Raw genomic sequence first — 21,414 nt, 5'->3', positions numbered from 1 at the left:
CCGGCTACATAAGGGTCAGACTGGGGTCACACAGGGGGTGACAGGGGTCACTGTCTGAGGTCAGGGTAGGATGTATTACTACTGTTGTATTATTACTATTGTTAATATTATTACTACTGTTGTTATTATTGCTCATGTTTACTTTGACAATATAAATTACTAATTTTCCATGTCAATTAAGTAAATGAAATGAAATGACATCTCAGACCACCAAAGTGCACTACTTTTGACCATAGCCATGTTAGGCGTACTATATCAGGAATAGGTTGTTATCGGAGTTTCCCCATAGGGTGAGAAGAATAGAATGTGATACATTTGTCATTTAGAAAGGTTCCTGTCCAGAAACATGCCCTAGCACCTGCATGCATTTGTTAGACTAGCTATCACTTGATTCAGATTAGTAGATTATTTTCATTTTTCCTCGTACTGAGCAACATACTGAGTTCTCTCTCTCTCTCTCTCTCTCTCTCTCTCTCTCTCTCTCTCTCTCTCTCTCCTCTCCATCCCTCCCTCCCTCATGCCCCCCCACCCCCTCCGGCCCCCCCTCCCTCTCCCGCCCCTCTTCCCTCTCCCGCCCCTCTCTCTCTCTCTCTCCTGCCCTCCCTCTCTCCCTCTCTCTCCTGCCCCCCCCCCCCCCCCACCCCCCCTCTCTCTCTCTCTCTCTCTCTCAGGTGTCTAACTGGTTTGGTAACAAGAGGATCAGGTACAAGAAGAACATAGGGAAGTTCCAGGAGGAAGCTAACCTGTACGCTGTGAAAACAGCTGTAGACGCAGCCAGCGTCTCCTCACAGGCCAGCCAGGCCAACTCCCCCGCCACGCCTAACTCAGGTACACACACTCGGACATCACACACACACACAAACTCGGTCATCACACACGTTTGGACATCTCAGACACTCACACATCACACACACACAGTCGTAGATCACGTGCACGCTCGCATACACACACACACAGAGACACACACACACACACACACACACACACACACACCAGCACCTCCAGCTTAGAGCAGGGCTCTCCAACCCTGTTCCTGGAGATTTACCCTCCTGTAGGTTTTAACTCCAACCCTGTTCCTGGAGAGAAACCCTCTTGTAGGTTTTAACTCCAACCCTGTTCCTGGAGATTTACCCTCCTGTAGGTTTTAACTCCAACCCTGTTCCTGGAGAGCTACCCTCCTGTAGGTTTTCACTCCAACCCTGTTCCTGGAGAGCGACCCTCCTGTAGGTTTTCACTCCAACCCTGTTCCTGTAGAGCTACCCTCCTGTAGGTTTTCACTCTAACCCTGTTCCTGGAGAGCTACCCTCCTGTAGGTTTTCACTCCAACCCCAGTTGTAACTAAACTGATTGATCTTATCAACCAGCTAATTATTAGAATCCGGTGTGCTAGATTAGGGTTGGAGTGAAACCCCTATAGGACAGTAGCTCTCCAGGAACATGGGTTGGAGTTAACCTACAGGAGGGTAGTTCTGTGTGTATATGCAGAGTGTGTGTATGCAGTATTAGTGTGTGTGTGTGTGTGTGTTAGTGTATTAGTGTTAGTTTGGGTATGCAGTGTCAGTGTGTTAGTTAGTGTGCTTGTAACAGTGTGCAACAGTGTGTGTACCAGTGTGTATAAATGTAGTATTAGTGTGTGTATAAATGTAGTATTAGTGTGTGTACCAGTGTGTGTATAAATGTAGTATTAGTGTTAGGACCAGTGTGTAAAAGCGCCCCCTGCTGGTCTGTTCCTCCAGGTGGATATCCAGCACCGTGCTACACTCCTGACGGGATGTTATGAGGAGCTGCCTGGAGGAACTCTGTTTCCCTCCACTGTCTCCATGTGAGTATCTATGGTACCAGTCTGTTTCCTCCCCACTGTCTCCATGTGAGTATCTATGGTACCAGTCTGTTTCCCTCCACTGTCTCCATGTGAGTATCTATGGTACCAGTCTGTTTCCCTTCACTGTCTCCATGTGAGTATCTATGGTACCACTCCGTTTCCTCCCCACTGTCTCCATGTGAGTATCTATGGTACCAGTCTGTTTCCCTCCACTGTCTCCATGTGAGTATCTATGGTACCAGTCTGTTTCCTCCCCACTGTCTCCATGTGAGTATCTATGGTACCAGTCTGTTTCCTCCCCACTGTCTCCATGTGAGTATCTATGGTACCAGTCTGTTTCCCTCCACTGTCTCCATGTGAGTATCTATGGTACCAGTCTGTTTCCTCCCCACTCCTCCTTGTGAGTATCTATGGTACCAGTCTGTTTCCTCCCCACTGTCTCCATGTGAGTATCTATGGTACCAGTCTGTTTCCTCCCCACTGTCTCCATGTGAGTATCTATGGTACCAGTCTGTTTCCTCCCCACTGTCTCCATGTGAGTATCTATGGTACCAGTCTGTTTCCTCCCCACTGTCTCCATGTGAGTATCTATGGTTCCAGTCTGTTTCCTCCCCACTGTCTCCATGTGAGTATCTATGGTACCAGTCTGTTTCCCTCCACTGTCTCCATGTGAGTATCTATGGTACCAGTCTGTTTCCCTCCACTGTCTCCATGTGAGTATCTATGGTACCAGTCTGTTTCCTCCCCACTGTCTCCATGTGAGTATATATGGTTCCAGTCTGTTTCCTCCCTACTGTCTCCATGTGAGTATCTATGGTACCAGTCTGTTTCCTCCCCACTGTCTCCATGTGAGTATCTATGGTACCAGTCTGTTTCCTCCCCACTGTCTCCATGTGAGTATCTATGGTACCAGTCTGTTTCCTCCCCACTGTCTCCATGTGAGTATCTATGGTACCAGTCTGTTTCCCTCCACTGTCTCCATGTGAGTATCTATGGTTCCAGTCTGTTTCCCTCCACTGTCTCCATGTGAGTATCTATGGTACCAGTCTGTTTCCTCCCCACTGTCTCCATGTGAGTATCTATGGTTCCAGTCTGTTTCCCTCCACTGTCTCCATGTGAGTATCTATGGTACCAGTCTGTTTCCCTCCACTGTCTCCATGTGAGTATCTATGGTACCAGTCTGTTTCCCTCCACTGTCTCCATGTGAGTATCTATGGTACCTGTTACAAACGAGACTCCCGCTGTTCCTCCTGCTCACCACCAGAGGGAACCCTCTCCTGAGTATTAAACCCCTGAACTACATTTCCCACATACCTGGCTCTGATTACCGTTGCACCTGACTCCCATCAGTAGACTATTTAGGTGCTCTCAAACTCTCTCTCTTTGCGAAGTCTTGTTAACCCTGGTGATCATTTCTGAGCGTTTTCGCCTGTGTCTGTCTGCCCGTGGATTTACTCTGGACTGTTTTTCCCTCCTTGATTCTTTGCTGCCTGCCCTGGACTATATTCTTTACTGGACTGATTTTTGTAAGCTTGCTGCCTGCCCTGACCTTATGCCTGTACCTGGATTACGATTTGCCTTATCCCTACTGTTGTGTCTGCTGGCGATTGACCCTGTTTGTACGACCAAGATTGTAATAAAACTGCAAATGGATCCTCACTCTCCTGGAGCGTCATTACAGAAGACTTCGCCCACACACGATCCAGCAGCTCTGGTTCAGATGTCCACGGAGATCTCCACTCAAGCTCACCAACTCGCCATTCATCAACAGCAGCTAACCCATTTAACTACAGTAACAGAGGAACTCGTCAGGACGCTACAGAGGTTGCAGGTGTCGCTACCGAACCCAGCCCTCCTCCACCGAACGCGAGTGTGGGCGCTTCTCCACCACCGTCACTCACAGTTAACCCACGCCTGGCTCTCCCTGATAAGTTCGACGGCAACCCAACTAAAAGTAAGGGATTTCTACTGCAATGTTCATTATTCATTGATCAACAACCAGCTATGTATGTCACCGATGCCAGCAAGATTTCCTTGGTATGCTCACTCCCTCGCTGACAAGGCGTTAGAGTGGGTGACGGCGGTTTGGAGAGAGGATGGCACTGCTTTTCCATCGTTTGGTACCTTTCTTCAACGCTTCGGGAAATATTTGAACACCCGGAGGGAGGTATGAGAGCTGATGACCGACTACTTGCGTTGAGCCAGGGCAGGAATACCGCAGCAGAATATGCTTTGACATTTCGCACTCTAGCAGCTCAAACCGACTGGGTGGAGAGCACACTTAAACTGCTCTTTCGCAAGGGACTCAGCTTGGAGTTGCAATCCGAACTGGCCTGCCGAGATGAAGGGAGATCGCTGAATCAATTCATCGAACTAACCATTCAGATTGACAATCTGATTCGTTCACGTCGTCCACTCAGAACGGTACCCACCAGCACACAATACCCGGTCACTCTGTCTCAAACTGAACCCATGCAGCTCGGATATACTCACCTGACTCCGGAAGAACGAGAACGCCGCATACGTCAACATCTCTGCCTCTATTGTGGTCAACCGGGCCATCTGAGGGCGTTTTGCCCCACAAGACCACCTCCTCGTAATCCCTCTTCGGTGAGTCCTTGTGTTCAAGCACATCATTCCAGTTCTTGCATCAAAGTACCTATAGTATTATCTCTAGAGGGCAATCATATATCCACATCAGCTCTATTAGACTCAGGAGCAGCCGGGAACTTTATGTCTCACGAGTTTGCCCAACAACAACAACTCCCATTAATTTCCTGTAACTCTCAATTGGCAGTGGAGGCGCTAGATGGACGGCCTCTCGGCGATGGGAGGGTCCTGCACACCACCGTGGACCTTCAACTACAGACCGGTACCCTTCACACTGAGGTAATTCGTTTCTACGTCATCTCATCACCTCATAACCCGGTTATTCTTGGACTCCCTGGCTACGCTCAACATAATCCCCTCATCTCCTGGAGGGAGGGTCGTATCATCAAATGGGACCCGTCATGTCACTCCAACTGCTTAACTGGCAGCCCTTCACTCTCCATTCAGACCGTCACGCTAAAGGACGAGCCGGCCCTTTTCCCCACTCTTCCCATTGAATACTCTGACCTCATCGAAGCTTTTAGCAAGACCAAGGCGATGGAACTCCCCCCACCGATCAAGCGACTGTTCCATCGAACTATTACCAGGCACAACACCACCTAAGGGCCGAATCTTCCCCTATCACAACCCGAATCAGAAGCCATGAACAACTACATCGAGGAGGAACTTTCGAAGGGGTTCATTAGAACGTCGACATCACCTGCAGCCTCTGGCTTCTTCTTTGTTAAAAAAAAGACGGTGGCCTACGCCCTTGTATCGACTACCGGGGTCTCAACGACATCACCGTCAAGTTTCGATATCCTTTACCGCTGGTACCAGCTGCCCTAGAACAACTCCGCAAAGCCAAGTACTTCTCCAAACTGGACCTCCGCAGCGCCTACAATCTCATTCAGCATCCGGGACGGTGATGAATGGAAGACAGCCTTCTTACCAGCACTGGGCACTATGAGTATTTGGTGATGCCTTTCGGGCTGTCCAATAGTCCGTCCGTATTTCAGTCGTTTATCAATGACGTCTTTCGGGACATGCTTAATCGTTGGGTAATTGTTTACATCGATGACATTCTCGTCTATTCCAACACCTATGAGGAACACGTGCAACACGTGAGAACAGTATTACAACGACTCATTGATCACCAATTATACGCCAAAGCAGAGAAGTGCGAATTTCACCAGACTTCCACGTCTTTCTTGGGCTACATCATCAACCAGGAGGGAGTCGCCATGGACGAGAAGAAGGTCAAGGCCGTTTCTAGACTGGCCACTGCCAGTAACCTTAAAGGAGTTACAACGCTTCTTGGGATTTGCGAACTTCTACCGACGCTTCATCAGGAATTTCAGCTCGGTAGCCTCTCCCTTAACCTCTATGACTAAGAGAAATGCACCACACTCACCTGGTCAACTACAGCACAGGAGGCTTTCGCAGAACTCAAGTCACGCTTTCACATCTGCCCCCATCCTCCACCACCCGAATCCTGAAATCCCGTTTACAGTTGAGGTGGACGCTTCTAATACGGGCATTGGAGCCATCCTCTCACAGCGGCACGGATCCCCACTCAAGCTCTATCCGTGCGCCTATTACTCCCGCAAACTTAGTCCAGCCGAACAGAACTACGACGTCGGAAACCGAGAACTGTTGGCCATGAAAGCAGCTATGGAGGAGTGGCGTCATTGGCTGGAGGGAGCTAAACACCCGTTTGTGATTCTAACTGACCACAAGAATCTGGAATACTTCTGCGATCTGCCAAGAGACTGAATCCCAGACAAGCGAGGTGGGCTCTCTTCTTTACACGATTTGACTTCACCGTTACCTATCGTCCCGGTTCAAAGAACACCAAAGCAGACGCATTATCACGCCAACACGACGGTGTAGTTCCCACTGAATCCAAGGAAACCCCTGCTTCCTGAGTCATTAATCGTGGCCCCTATTCAGTGGGACATCATGACAGAGCTCACCCAGGCCAATTCACAAAGACCCTCCTCCCGAATGCCCCCTAACAAAACTTTTGTACCTCAGGATCTCTGTCAGAAAGTGCTACAGCAAGTTCACTTCGTACTCAGCTCCGGTCATCCTGGAATCGCTGCCACTGTTCACCTGCTTCAGAACAGCTTTTGGTGGCCAACCTTGCGGGCAGACACAATAAAATTCATTAACGAATGCACCACCTGTAACACAAGCAAACATCTCAGACAACTACCATCGGGCCTACTGCAACCACTGCCAGTTCCCCACCGACCATGGTCCCATCTTGCCATAGACTTTATTACCGATCTTCCCAAGTCCAATGGGAACACCACAATACTCACTGTCATAGATCGCTTCTCCAAGGCCTGCCGGTTGATTCCACTTCCCAAACTGCCCACAGCATTGGAAACAGCCGAACTCATGTGCAACCTTGTGTTTCGCTTCTATGGCCTGCCTGAGGACATCGTGTCGGACCGGGGCCCCAATTCACATCCAGAGTATGGTCAGCATTCTTCCAACAACTCAACATCAACATTAGCCTCACTTCAGGATATCACCCACAATCTAATGGTCAGACAGAACGCCTCAATCAGGAGATCACCCGGTTTCTCAGAGCCTACTGTCATCAGAACCAAGCAGACTGGAGTCGATTCCTCATGTGGGCGGAGTATGCACAGAACTCACTCCAGAAACCCTCCACCGGTCTAACTCCATTCCAATGTGTAATGGGCTTCCAACCTCCCCTATTTCCATGGTCAGGGGAACCCACCGAGGTACCCTCTGTCAACGACTGGCTCCAGAGAAGCGAGGACATCTGGAGTCAGGCTCACACCCACTTGCTACGTGCTGTCAGGAGACAGAAGTTGCAGGCCAATCGTCACCGTCGCCCCAATCCCGAATATACCCAGGTCAATGGGTCTGGCTATCCACTCGAGACCTACGCCTCAGACTTCCTTGCAAGAAACTCAGTCCCAGGTATGTAGGTCCCTTCCAAATTGTTAAACAGATTACACCAGTTTCCCTTCCGTTTGGCATTACCCTCTAATTATCGTATCTCTCCCACTTTTCATGTATCACTTCTCAAACCCGCTGGTGGTCCGAGAGCGGAGGAGGAGGAGCAGACCAGTGATCAGGGCCCCCCACCCATCTTGGTGGACGGCGAGGAGGCATATCAGGTTCGAGATCTACTCGACTCCAGACGCCGGGGCAGGCTCCTCCAATATCTGGTGGATTGGGAGGGGTACGGACTGGAAGAGCGATCCTGGGTTAATACAGAGGACATACTCGACCCCGCACTCATGACTGAGTTCCATAGGGACGCACCCGGAGAAACCGGCCCCCGACCTCGAGGAAGACCCCGCGTCGTTCGCCTCTTCGCGTCAGGAGCCGCTCGCAGGGGGGCTCTGTTACAAACGAGACTCCCGCTGTTCCTCCTGCTCACCACCAGAGGGAACCCTCTCCTGAGTATTAAACCCCTGAACTACATTTCCCACATACCTGGCTCTGATTACCGTTGCACCTGACTCCCATCAGTAGACTATTTAGGTGCTCTCAAACTCTCTCTCTTTGCGAAGTCTTGTTAACCCTGGTGATCATTTCTGAGCGTTTTCGCCTGTGTCTGTCTGCCCGTGGATTTACTCTGGACTGTTTTTCCCTCCTTGATTCTTTGCTGCCTGCCCTGGACTATATTCTTTACTGGACTGATTTTTGTAAGCTTGCTGCCTGCCCTGACCTTATGCCTGTACCTGGATTACGATTTGCCTTATCCCTACTGTTGTGTCTGCTGGCGATTGACCCTGTTTGTACGACCAAGATTGTAATAAAACTGCAAATGGATCCTCACTCTCCTGGAGCGTCATTACAGTACCAGTCTGTTTCCCTCCACTGTCTCCATGTGAGTATCTATGGTACCAGTCTGTTTCCTCCCCACTGTCTCCATGTGAGTATCTATGGTACCAGTCTGTTTCCCTCCACTGTCTCCATGTGAGTATCTATGGTACCAGTCTGTTTCCTCCCCACTGTCTCCATGTGAGTATCTATGGTTCCAGTCTGTTTCCCTCCACTGTCTCCATGTGAGTATCTATGGTACCAGTCTGTTTCCCTCCACTGTCTCCATGTGAGTATCTATGGTTCCAGTCTGTTTCCCTCCACTGTCTCCATGTGAGTATCTATGGTACCAGTCTGTTTCCCTCCACTGTCTCCATGTGAGTATCTATGGTACCAGTCTGTTTCCCTCCATGTCAGTTTTTTAAACTGAGATCTTGTAGGTGGGAGACCAACTCATGTAAAAACCTTCAATTGATGTCTGTCTTTTATCACATCTATTTCCCTCCTTTTAATCTCCTCTCTCTTTCCTCTCTCTCTCTCCCTCCTCTCTTCCCTTTCTCTCTCTCCAGGTTGATAGTGGATGGCAGGACAGCACTGACCACCCCTCTCTCACCCCCCCTCACGGGACACCGGGCAGCGTGCACTCGGACACCTCAAACTGAGACACCAACTCACCCCAAACCCCCCTTCCACACCCCCTCTACCCTTCAAATTGCCATTCCTCCACCCTCACACAGCCTCCCCACTACCCACCCAATCCCTCAACTGTGTCTCAAACTAACCCAAGTCCCCCCCCCTCATACACACGTTCAGTCGTACCTCAAGCTGAGACAACTCCCCCTCCCTTACCTGTAGCTGAGCATCACTCTCACCCTCCACTCCCTCCACACCATAACCCCCTAGCCCTTACCACCCTCCTCCCCCTCTCCCTCCCTCCCTCCCTCCACTCCCGATGCACCATAACCCCCTAGCCCTTACCACCCTCCTCCTCCTCTCCCTCCCTCCCTCCCTCCACTCCCGATGCACCATAACCCCCTAGCCCTTACCACCCTCCTCCCCCTCCTCTCCTCCTCCTCTCCTCCCTCCCTCCACTCCTGATGCACCATAACCCCCTAGCCCTTACCACCCTCCCTCCCTCCACTCCCGATGCACCATAACCCCCTAGCCCTTACCACCCTCCTCCCCTCCTCTCCTCCCCTCCCTCCCTCCCTCCACTCCTGATGCACCATAACCCCCCTAGCCCTTACCACCCCCCTCCCTCCCTCCCTCCCTCCCTCCCTCCCTCCCTCCCTCCACTCCCCGATGCACCATAACCCCCTAGCCCTTACCACCCTCCTCCCCTCCTCTCCTCCCCTCCCTCCCTCCCTCCACTCCTGATGCACCATAACCCCTAGCCCTTACCACCCTCCCCCTCCCTCCCTCCCTCCCTCCACTCCCGATGCACCATAACCCCCTAGCCCTTACCACCCTCCCCTCCCTCCCTCCCTCCCTCCACTCCCGATGCACCATAACCCCCTAGCCCTTACCACCCTCCCTCCCTCCCTCCACTCCCGATGCACCATAACCCCTAGCCCTTACCACCCTCCCTCCCTCCACTCCCGATGCACCATAACCCCCTAGCCCTTACCACCCTCCTCCTCCTCTCCCTCCCTCCACACGTTGTCTGACATCACTCTTTTATTCTTTCTTTTTATAACCACTTTCTTTTTCTCTCGTTTAAAAAAAGAGAAGATAATTTAGTCACGTAGTTTTTTTCTAATACTGTTTCACAAAGAGGCACCAGCCGCGTGTGTTGGAGCCCGACGTGGACGCATCATGTTACTCAAAACGACTATGGAAAAAAATAACAATAAGAAAAAAAAAATCATAATGTTACTCGTCTTCCATGCATGTAGTCCTTTTTAGGTGTTTAGCAATGATTGTATTTTTTCTTTTAGTTTTTTGACTTTAAAAAAAAACAGTTGCTACAGAGAAAAATGTACACAACGAAAAGTTCTAAATGGCAGAAAATAACCAAAAATGAATAAATACATTGTATGTCAATTATTAAGCTCTGTCTCCTGTCTCATTTTATTATGGAGGGTTGGACGATCAATAAACATTAAATACAAAAGTATGTGGACACCCCTTCAAATGAGTGGATTCGGCTATTTCAGCCACAGCCGTTGCTGACAGGTGTATAAAATCGAACACACAGCCATGCATTCTCCATAGACAAACATTTTCAGTAGAATGGCCTTACTGAAGAGCTCAATGACTTTCAACGTGGCACCGTCATAGGATGCCACCTTTTCAACAAATCAGTTAGTCAAATTTCTGCCCTGCTAGAGCTGCCCCTGTCAACTGTAAGTGCTGTTATTGTCAAGTGGAAACGTCTAGGAGCAACAACGACTCACCCGCAAAGTGGTAGGCCACACAATCTCACAGAACGGGACTGCCGAGTGTTGAAGCGCGTAAAAATCGTCTGTCCTCGGTTGCAACACTCACTACCAAGTTCCAAACTGCCTCTAGAAGCAACATCAGCACAAAAACTGTTTGTCGGGAGCTTTGTGAAATGGGTTTCCATGGCTGAGCAGCCACACATAATAATAATAATATGCCATTTAGCAGACGCACAAGCCTAAGATCACCATGCGCAATGCGTCAGCTGGAGTGGTGTAAAGCTTGCCGTCATTGGACTCTGGAGCAGTGGAAACACATTCTCTGGAGTGATTTATCACGCTTCCCCATCTGGCAGTCCAGATGCCAGGAGAACGCTACCTGCCCCAATGCATAGTGCCAACTGTAAAGTTTGGAGGAGGAATAATGGTCTGGGGCTGTTTTTCATGGTTCGGGCTAGGCCTCTTAGTTCCAGTGAAGGGAAATCTTAACGCTACAGCATACAATTACATTCTAGACGATTCTGTGCTTCCAACTTTGTGGCAACAGTTTGGGGAAGGCCCGTTCCTATTTCAGCATGACAATACCCCCGTGCTCAAAGCGAGGCCCATACAGAAATGGTTTGTCCAGATCGGTGTGGAAGAACTTGACTGGCCTGCACAGAGCCCTGACCTCAACCCCATCGAACACCTTTGGGATGAATTGGAACGCCGACTGCAAGCCAGGCCTAATGGCCCAACATCAGTGCCCAGCCGATCTCACTAATGCTCTTGTGGCTGAATGGAAGCAAGTCCCTGCAGCAATGTTCCAACATCTAGTGGAAAGCCTTCCCAGAAGAGTGGAGGCTGTTATAGCAGCAAAGGGGGACCAACTCCATATTAATGCCCATGATTTTGGAATGAGATGTTCGACAAGCATGGGTCCACATATTTTTGGTCTTGTAGTGTAATTAATTACTAACTACCAATATATTAACAATACAAACGCTATCCTATGCTGTATGTCACAGTAGAAGACCATTCAAATATCAGTCGTTGATCTTGTAATCTGCAGACATAAATTCATGGGTATCATTGACAAATAGATCAACAGTATGATACATCAGATCAATGTTTTTATGTAAGAAAATAATTACATTTACATTTAAAAAAGCATAGAAATACCATTATATAAACTTCTGCACTATGTACAGATATAAAAATGTTTGTGTCACAACATTAAAACAGTCCCTGATCTTGTAGTCAGCTGCCAGTGCACCAGAGTAGCACAGTCAAGTTGTTGATAGATTATATTCTCAGTGATGTCACCTTGCCTGAGACCTGACTAAGATTATTAAACATTCACAATGTTCCTGATAATTCTTCCATGTACAGATATATAAAAATATTCCTCCTTTATATTGGGAGACTATAAAGAATATAGTCCCTGATCTTGTAGTCTGCAGCCAGTGCACCAGAGTAACACAGGTAGGTTGTCTGGTAGACATTAGCCTCACAGTGATGTCACCTTGCCTGAGACCTGGGGCTCATTCAAGACCGTTAAACTTTCACAATGTTGCAGATAGCCTTTCTTGTTAGATAAGACATCCTTAACTTTTCATGTGGTGTGAAAATGTTTGATGTCCTTTGTAAACATTACATGATCTGCATTTGAAAAACTCGTAATGTTTCACACTATGGCACAGAACCCCCGAAGTTAACTGTGACCCCCTTCCTCTCCCCTCCTTGGGAATGTAATACATTGTTCACTCATGTTGTGTTGAGGCTGCACATTCAGACATTCATTTGTCAACTTCTCCTTTAACTCAATAGCCAGTTTGTTCTGGCCCATCTTCCTCAGGATCTCCAGTGTGATCTTCACAGTGCCGTCGTCAAGGTATCGCTGCACCATCATATCCACTGTGGCCTCTTTGGTAGCGTTCTCCAACTGGCTCTTTGGGATTGAAGGAAAATCCTCCACTCCCTGACTCAGGTGCCACTGGAATGTCTCCAGCTGTTCTGAAACCAGCTCTGCCAGAGTGCCCAGCAGCAGATAAGAAACATGTGTTGTTGTCCCTAGATACAGAAACATAAAACAATGAGAACTATAACATGTGACATCATAATAACTAAAATAAACAGTCCTGACGGATCTGAATTCTCCTTGTATGTTTAAGTAGGTAAACAAGTTCCCTGTTGTGTGTGATGATGCCATCTTGCTGAGTCTACCTTTAATAATTGCAATTGAAGACATTCAACATGTTTATGGTTTTGAAGATTGTGAGATATTTACCTGCTGTAGCGCCACCATGTGGTGTAACTGTAGATACAAAATATAACTTGTTATAGGTCGCGAACAGTCATTCTGAGTCAGTAAAATAGCCTTTTGAGTAACCATTTCATGCGGATGAATTACCTGACGCATGAAAAAGTCACGATAAACAGGAAATGCTGGTACACTTTTATAAATGCCGACAGACAATTAGTTCATTTGACATGGTGGGATCTTTTTGTATTGGTAAAATGTATTATGCGAGAAATGGGAGTGGAAAACGCCTTTATACGCAAATATTTATATAATAACCAACATATCGAAGTAAATTTGGAGTCACGCGATATGTTGTGTGGTCCTCCCATTAAGACTTGGGAAAGCATGCAGTTCAGGCTTCAGATGAAATAAGTTATGATAAACTTCACAGGGTGGTGAATATGCAAGGTGATGAGCTTTATACTCCTTTCCAATAAATATCGAGGGTCTTAGTCTGGTGACATTTTGAACTATGCTTTGCTGCCGCTTGACTAATACAAATAATATCGCTCTTATCCATAATAATCTCATAATGTAGGTAGCCGACCTGCACTGTATCTAGCTGTTGGCTAGAGCGCACGTGCCAAGACCAGAGTGGGCACATTTGTTATAACGTAACAGTTTTTGTGACAAAACCATCAGTAGAGTTGAAAATGCGTTGGAAACCCATTTAACTTCTATTTTTCATTCAGTACATGGGAATTTAGTTTTATGTGCACTACGCCAAGTTATTTCTATGTGCAGTACGTCACCACGCACAGCATTTTTTCCGCAATAGAGCTCGCTAGCTTGTAGTCCTAAACCCGGAAATGAGTTACCTCTGGTTCGTTCAGCCATCCATATGGAAAGAATACAGTATAAATGTCCAAAATAAGTCAGAGGTTAACACAGCCTTAGGAGATCTTATACGTTTTGTTTTATGAGATAATATCAGTCAGTCAACAGGACCTTTATGAATTATGAAGCCTTTATGCTTTGTTTTTTATTACTACATAAACGTTAAAATAATTCACAAAAAGTTTAGCTGATAAAGATTATCTCATAGAACAAAACGTATAAACTCTCCTAAGCCTGTGTTTACCGCAGACCTTATTTTCGGCAATTATCGAAAAACCTTACAAAAATGCCATTCATTTTCCCATAGGCCTTTCCCAACGAACCATGGCGGAGTTAGTGCCTACAAAAAGACGCCATCACTATTGCTCTCTATAAATACGTTTGATGGAAACACATCTCTGGTGGGAAAATGTGCATACTGTTTTGTGCAGATTTTAGAATATTCACATGAAAATCTGTCGCAAACTGGATGGTAACCTAGCTACAGACTAAAACATCACCAACAATATTTTCCCCCGATAAAAAGTTTATCTCATGTGAAACTACCAGGAAGTCTGAAAAGACAGACTGAGTGGGCGGGGAGCTAATTGGCTGGGGAGCTCACCTTGACTGACAGTTCTTTGAAACCGCCTATGTCAAGCAACATGGACGCAGTGATGCAATGAGATTATCTGAAGATAATTTGCTGATACACAAAGCAACTCATATCATGGTTTCACAAATTATTTTTTTTATCCTGTTTGGTTACAGCGTCAATATAGAAATAATGGTTGCTATATAATTTAGCTAGCTAGACCAAATTGAATTTTCAGCACTGTTTATCAAGCTAGCTAGCTAGATCATCTTGGAAAATGTTTGTTGAAACTTTACAGGTTGTGGTCTGGGTATGGACTACAAGGTGTCGAAAAGCGTTCCACAGGGATGCTGGCCCATGTTGACTCCAATGCTTCCCACAGTTGTGTCAAGTTGGCTGGATGTCCTTTGGGTGGTGGACCATTCTTGATACACACAGGAAACTGTTGAGCGTGAAAAACCCAGCAGCGTTGCAGTTCTTGACACAAACCGGTGTGCCTGGCACCTACTACTATATCTCGTTCAAAGGCATTTAAATCTCTTGTCTTGCCCATTCACCCTCTGAATGGCACACATACATAATCCATGTCTCAATTGTCTCAAGCCTTAAAAATCCTTCTTTAATCTGTCTCCTCCCCTTCATCTACACTGAATGAAGTGGATTTAACAAGTGACATCAATAAGGGATCATAGCTTTCACCTGGATTCACCTGGTCAGTCTATGTCAGGGAAGAGCAGGTGTTCATAATGTTTTGTACACTCAGTCAGACAATGTTCATATATCATGACTATCAATGATGTCAAGAAGTTTGTATGAATCTCATGTTTGGCATGTCTCTTGATGTAATGACATGACAAATGTGTCTGAGTTTTGGGCTAACCTTCCCCCACTTTTGTTCCATGCTGATGATAGACCTAGCTAGCCAGTAACTAGCTAACACCAGACACAGATGAAAGCGGAAACCTATAAGTATATTTGCCTTAGAAAATATAATTACAGGTTTCCCCTATTCATCGAACACGCTGCTATGTAAACCACACCCCTCTGTGAATACGCCTTCTGCGATGTTGGTTACAAGGCGGTACTTATTTAAATTAGGTAAGAAAATAATGTCACAAAAATCCTTTAATAATCCCAGCTCCTGAATCCAAGTGGTTGACATGGGGGAGAGGATGAGTAACTTTATGATAACTTTATCAATGAAGAAGCAACAGTCATTTTTCATACTTTGGTCATCCTACTTTGATCTGATTTAATTCGAATATCATCACATTTCATGAAAAACATGATTTTGACTGTGCAGGACCTTTAACAAAATAAGTGACAGACCATAAAGAATATAGTCGTTTAAATTTATGGTGCAGTTTATGAGCTAGGTTAAACCGCAGGTCAAATCAAATGGCGCACACACAATCTATTTTACAACACAAAACCATTAGGAGAATATTAGTTGTTCCCAATTGAATTGTGAGTTGATGAGACTAAGACAAGTATAAGGTTTGATGAGACCAGTTACCTGTAGACTTCACTTCTGTTGGTGAGGCTGTGGATTAAAAGAGAAGGTGATGTACTACATTTATATGGTGAAATAATCAATTGTATCATAATTAAATTAAATCAACAACAACAGCACTATTACCATACTATTATGATGATTGCTACTAATGTAAAATGTAAATGTAAAATGCTACTATTACTACTAGTTCTATAGTAACTCCTACTCTCTCTGAATTTCAGTTACCTGGTAGTGAAACAAGGCGGTTCCATACACGTTCATTTTCAGGACCGTCATGTTCTTTCAGAAGAAGATTCACTTTTTTAATAACAGTTTGTAAATCCAACTGAAATGTTGGCATGTAGTTTGTATAGGAATCATAATCCACAAACTCTGCATCCTGAAAAAAAAGCACAAGATTTCTATTTCTTATCAAGGTAGCATCACAAAAATAATTTACATGTGTTAACACATTTCCTCTCTCTCTCTAGCTCATGTCATATATATATTAGCCTACCTCTGGATCTATGTGATGTTCATCTGTAAGATCGGTGGAGAGGGTGTATTCTTGGTCCGGGGTTAGTCTACAGTTGGGATTTCTTTCAATGTAGATTTCTCTGTCTCCATTCCTTCTCCTCCTTGTCTTACACACCTTGAGAGGATTGAAAATGGATTGGAACACACTGTCATGGTGAGGTAGCCCTGCCTGAAACATGGAAGCCCAAATGTCGCCCTCGGACCTTGAGGATGTCCTCTTGGTCTAATGGTTAAGATGTTGGATTGGTGAGCGAGAGACCCCCCAGGTTTGGATTCACCATTCAGTGTTACATTACACCCAAAAATAATGTTCTGTGGCAAAAGGTGAGTTCAACAGTACGAGTTTGATAGAATTCCAACGAAAGAGGAATTTGACAACTCTAATCTACTTACCTCATCAATGTCAACATTCCTAGGCAGCAACAACACATTTAGGGTGGAATTATTTGTATCATCTGGGAGTTGGTAAAATAGTAGCACCAGACCACGGATAGGAGAGACAGGAGCTTCCTTATCCTTGGTGATGCCATATTTGCTGAATCCATTGATGTTTAATATGACATGAGTTTCTGTTGTCTCATGGGGATGGAGAAACTCCATACTGTCATCATCAGTCACATGGGCTACAGACAGGAAGTCACATCCACCCTCTAGGAGAGAAAGAGAACATTAGTCTTCTGTTCAGATGACAAAAACAACCAAGTAGTGGAGTAGTGATGCTACTGATGGTGATTAAGAATACGTAGTCTATAACCTCCCTGGAAATGTATTACTTACCAGAATGAATCTCAGTGTGGGAGGTGTAGTTGACAGACAGACCCCTTAAGGCATGTAAACTTGAATAGGGGTCCTGCAGGTCTCTTGCCTCTCTGGGCTAGAAGCCTCCTGTCCCAGGGGACTGTCCTATAGAGCACCCCTCCCTCTCCCTCCATCCTAAACACCAGGCCTGTTATACTGCACTGGAACATACCTGCACTGGGGCACTGGAACCTGTAGAACAAACAATGAAGGATTTCATTTTAATGAGATTTCCTGGATTTAAGGTATTGTCCTTCTTTTATACAAACTACCAATAAGAAACATTAAATATATTAAGTTACTGGTATTCTCTCCTGTTGTCCTGATCGTGGATTTCAGGTGTAAATTCATCTGGAGAACTCTAAAATGTAGAAACAATAGATACTGTAATTCAACCAATAGTGTGAAGAAGAGCTTTTAATTTCAGTCTTTCTCTCAGTCCAGTGAGGGTCTTACCATGTGATGGTGTTCCAGGAAGAGAGGAGAACCTAAAGAGAACCAAATAAAGATGTTTTTCTATACAACTTCAACTTCATCATTGATCCAGATTAATATGTTAGCTGTATAGCTGTTACCCTTCTCTTCCCAACTCCTCGTCCATCCTCTGGATGTTCTCCTGGGTGTTCACAGCTACCTCTGTGTTGACACTGTTAGCCATCTCCAGTGGGATGTCTAGGATGGGAGGACAGTCCATCTCCAGCTTTGGGGTTTCCTAGATTCAAATCAACAGAATAGAAACATACTTCTATAATAGAAAAATGTTCTATGTAAATTTGACCTGTTTTCTGTTCTATTGTGAACATGTTGCCCACCATGGCAGCAGTGAGAAGGGCAGGGACAATCGGGCTGCAGTCTGACCCCCACCACTCATAGTGTACATGAGAGATTAGTTAATTATCTAGACTGTATGTGTGGACTGTATCATTTCATACTGTAGAACTGACTATGACAGTGAGTACAGGTGTTTTAACATATGAGGGTAGAACTGTAGAACTAACTATGACAGTGAGTACAGGTGTTTTAACATATGATGGTAGAACTGTAGAACTGACTATGACAGTGAGTACAGGTGTTTTAACATATGAGGGTAGAACTGACTATGACAGTGAGTACAGGTGTTTTAACATATGAGGGTAGAAGTGTAGAACTGACTATGACAGTGAGTGCAGGTGTTTTAACATATGAGGGTAGAAGTGATCCTACATTTCTCTAACCGTCCTCTTACCTGTGACCTGAACTGTCCTGAGCTACCAGCAGAAGTTAACCACAACAACTCCTTAGACGAGCCAAAGGAGGGGGAGGATCTGGAGAGAAGGGGGGAAATGGGGGGTAACCACACAGGGGAGAGGACGGATCGGGGCCTCGGTGGGAATAAGGGCAGGTGAGAGGTTGAGGCAGTACCTGAGAAAGAGGGGGAAACAGGGGAAATAGAGGGGAAGATAGGAGGGGGGATAGAGAACAGTTAGGGTCCTTGTCTACAATCCTACTTCTCTGATCTCTCTCTAACTTCTCTGCCAGATCATTCTGGTTCATCTTCCAGATTAGGCAGCTCAGGAAGAGACATACAGCCATGATTAGAAAGTCTAATCCGTTTGTGATATCTTCCCTACTGTATTGGTGATTGTATGTATGTAATATAATGAATGTTGGATTGCTGTTTAAACATAATGGGGGTCACCTGGATACATCATGAATAAAAATGATAAAGAGAGGCCTGCTGAATGTTATTATGAAGTCAGTTGAATGTTCTTTCTGGTTAGAGCTACACTGAACTGTGATTGTGATGTATAGATTGATGTACATTCTTGTTCTGTTACCTCCTCTGTGATCTGTCTCTAACTTCTCTGCTAGGTCTACCCGCTTCATCCCCCTCAGGATCCTCAGTGTGATCTCCACAGCTCTCTCAGGGCCGTATGTCTTCACCATCTGACCCACTATGACCTGTATGTCAGCGTTCTCCAGCTGACTCTCTGGGATGGGAGGACAGTCAGGCAGCAGGCCACTAGTCAGGAAAGACTGAAATGTCTTCAGCTCTTGTGGGTTCATCTCCTCCAGAGTGGTCAGCAGCAGAGCTGGAACAGCCAACGTTCTCTAAAACAACAAAGATAACAAGAGTGAGGAAGGAATAGAAAAACTGACTACTGATATAAAATAAAGAACATGAATATATTAATATTGTTAAGACGTATTAGAATAGTTCTACTGGTCTCTCAATATCTCATTCTCATATCATCATATAATAGATTACAGTTGGAACTTTAACACACGCACGCACACACACACACACAGAAATATAATCGCAGCCTTTTTGTCTAATGGTGTGTGTGTGTGTGTGTAGGGATGCAGTCTGACCCCCACCACTCATAGTGTACATGAGAGATTAGTTAATTATCTAGACTGTATGTGTGGACTGTATCATTTCATACTGTAGAACTGACTATGACAGTGAGTACAGGTGTTTTAACATATGAGGGTAGAAGTGATCCTACATTTCTCTAACCGTCCTCTTACCTGTGACCTGAGCAGTCCTGAGCTACCAGAACAACTTCCTAGATGAGACAGAAAGGAAGGAGGAGGAGGACCTGGAGGGTAACCACACTGGGAAAAGATAGTTCGGGGCCTGGTGGGAATAAGGACAGATGAGAGGTTGAGGCTGTACCTGAGAAAGAAGAGCTCAAACCACCCAGTTTATAATAGATAATATACTCTATGTCCACTCATATCCACTCTGAGGGGTGGCCCTTGCTGTACCAGGTAGATAATAGATAATATACTCTATGTCCACTCATATCCACTCTGAGGGGTGGCCCTGGCTGTACCAGGTAGATAATAGATAATATACTCTATGTCCACTCATATCCACTCTGAGGGGTGGCCCTGGCTGTACCAGGTAGATAATAGATAATATACTCTATGTTCACTCATATCCACTCTGAGGGGGTGGCCCTGGCTGTACCAGGTAGATAATAGATAATATACTCTATGTCCACTCATATCCACTCTGAGGGGTGGCCCTGGCTGTACCAGGTAGATAATAGATAATATACTCTATGTCCACTCATATCCACTCTGAGGGGTGGCCCTGGCTGTACCAGGTAGATAATAGATAATATACTCTATGTCCACTCATATCCACTCTGAGGGGTGGCCCTGGCTGTACCAGGTAGATAATAGATAATATACTCTATGTCCACTCACCCTCTGAGGGGTGGCCCTGGCTGTACCAGGTAGATAATAGATCATATACTCTATGTCCACTCATATCCACTCTGAGGGGGTGGCCTGGCTGTACCAGGTAGATAATAGATAATATACTCTATGTCCACTCATATCCACTCTGAGGGGGTGGCCCTGGCTGTACCAGGTAGATAATAGATAATATACTCTATGTCCACTCATATCCACTCTGAGGGGGTGGCCCTGGCTGTACCAGGTAGATAATAGATAATATACTCTATGTCCACTCATATCCACTCTGAGGGGTGGCCCTGGCTGTACCAGGTAGATAATAGATAATATACTCTATGTCCACTCATATCCACTCTGAGGGGTGGCCCTGGCTGTACCAGGTAGATAATAGATAATATACTCTATGTCCACTCATATCCACTCTGAGGGGTGGCCCTGGCTGTACCAGGTAGATAATAGATAATATACTCTATGTCCACTCATATCCACTCTGAGGGTGGCCCTGGCTGTACCAGGTAGATAATAGATAATATACTCTATGTCCACTCATATCCACTCTGAGGGGTGGCCCTGGCTGTACCAGGTAGATAATAGATAATATACTCTATGTCCACTCATATCCACTCTGAGGGGTGGCCCTGAGCTGTACCAGGTAGATAATAGATAATATACTCTATGTCCACTCATATCCACTCTGAGGGGTGGCCCTGACTGTACCAGGTAGATAATAGATAATATACTCTATGTTCACTCATATCCACTCTGAGGGGTGGCCCTGGCTGTACCAGGTAGATAATAGATAATATACTCTATGTCCACTCATATCCACTCTGAGGGGTGGCCCTGGCTGTACCAGGTAGATAATAGATAATATACTCTATGTTCACTCATATCCACTCTGAGGGGGTGGCCCTGGCTGTACCAGGTAGATAATAGATAATATACTCTATGTCCACTCATATCCACTCTGAGGGGTGGCCCTGGCTGTACCAGGTAGATAATAGATAATATACTCTATGTCCACTCATATCCACTCTGAGGGGTGGCCCTGGCTGTACCAGGTAGATAATAGATAATATACTCTATGTTCACTCA

The 21,414-nt window shown here is 45.9% G+C and overlaps 2 protein-coding genes and 1 long non-coding RNA gene across 3 annotated transcripts; 1 reads left to right on the top strand and 2 right to left on the bottom strand.

Moving 5' to 3' along the window:
* Positions 1-655: 655 nt before the first annotated feature.
* LOC123489768 lies at positions 656-8,905 on the top strand. Its single transcript, XR_006660647.1, has 3 exons — positions 656-828; positions 1,737-1,822; positions 8,794-8,905. It is a non-coding gene; the product is annotated as an uncharacterized LOC123489768 (long non-coding RNA).
* Positions 8,906-11,699: 2,794 nt separating this feature from the next.
* On the bottom strand, positions 11,700-17,695 carry LOC123489767. The gene is made up of 9 exons (XM_045220166.1): positions 17,587-17,695; positions 17,433-17,491; positions 17,110-17,322; positions 16,726-16,982; positions 16,313-16,447; positions 16,042-16,195; positions 15,817-15,843; positions 12,875-12,901; positions 11,700-12,657 (listed from the first exon to the last, which is right to left on the bottom strand). The coding sequence occupies exons 4-9, from the start codon at positions 16,930-16,932 to the stop codon at positions 12,299-12,301; spliced, it is 909 nt and encodes a 302-aa protein (XP_045076101.1). The 5' UTR covers positions 16,933-16,982; positions 17,110-17,322; positions 17,433-17,491; positions 17,587-17,695; the 3' UTR covers positions 11,700-12,298.
* Positions 17,696-17,701: 6 nt separating this feature from the next.
* Positions 17,702-19,745, bottom strand: LOC123489769 (the record flags this gene model as incomplete). The annotated part of the gene is given in 4 exon segments (XM_045220167.1): positions 17,702-17,842; positions 18,356-18,531; positions 18,948-19,221; positions 19,642-19,745. Coding segments are annotated over 4 exon segments (695 nt in total), but the record flags the coding sequence as incomplete, so codon positions are not given.
* Positions 19,746-21,414: the final 1,669 nt, after the last annotated feature.

This window comes from Coregonus clupeaformis, unplaced genomic scaffold (genome assembly GCF_020615455.1).
Source record: "Coregonus clupeaformis isolate EN_2021a unplaced genomic scaffold, ASM2061545v1 scaf3270, whole genome shotgun sequence".
Lineage (NCBI taxonomy): Eukaryota > Metazoa > Chordata > Actinopteri > Salmoniformes > Salmonidae > Coregonus > Coregonus clupeaformis.
This window is presented reverse-complemented; position numbering and strand designations above follow the sequence as displayed.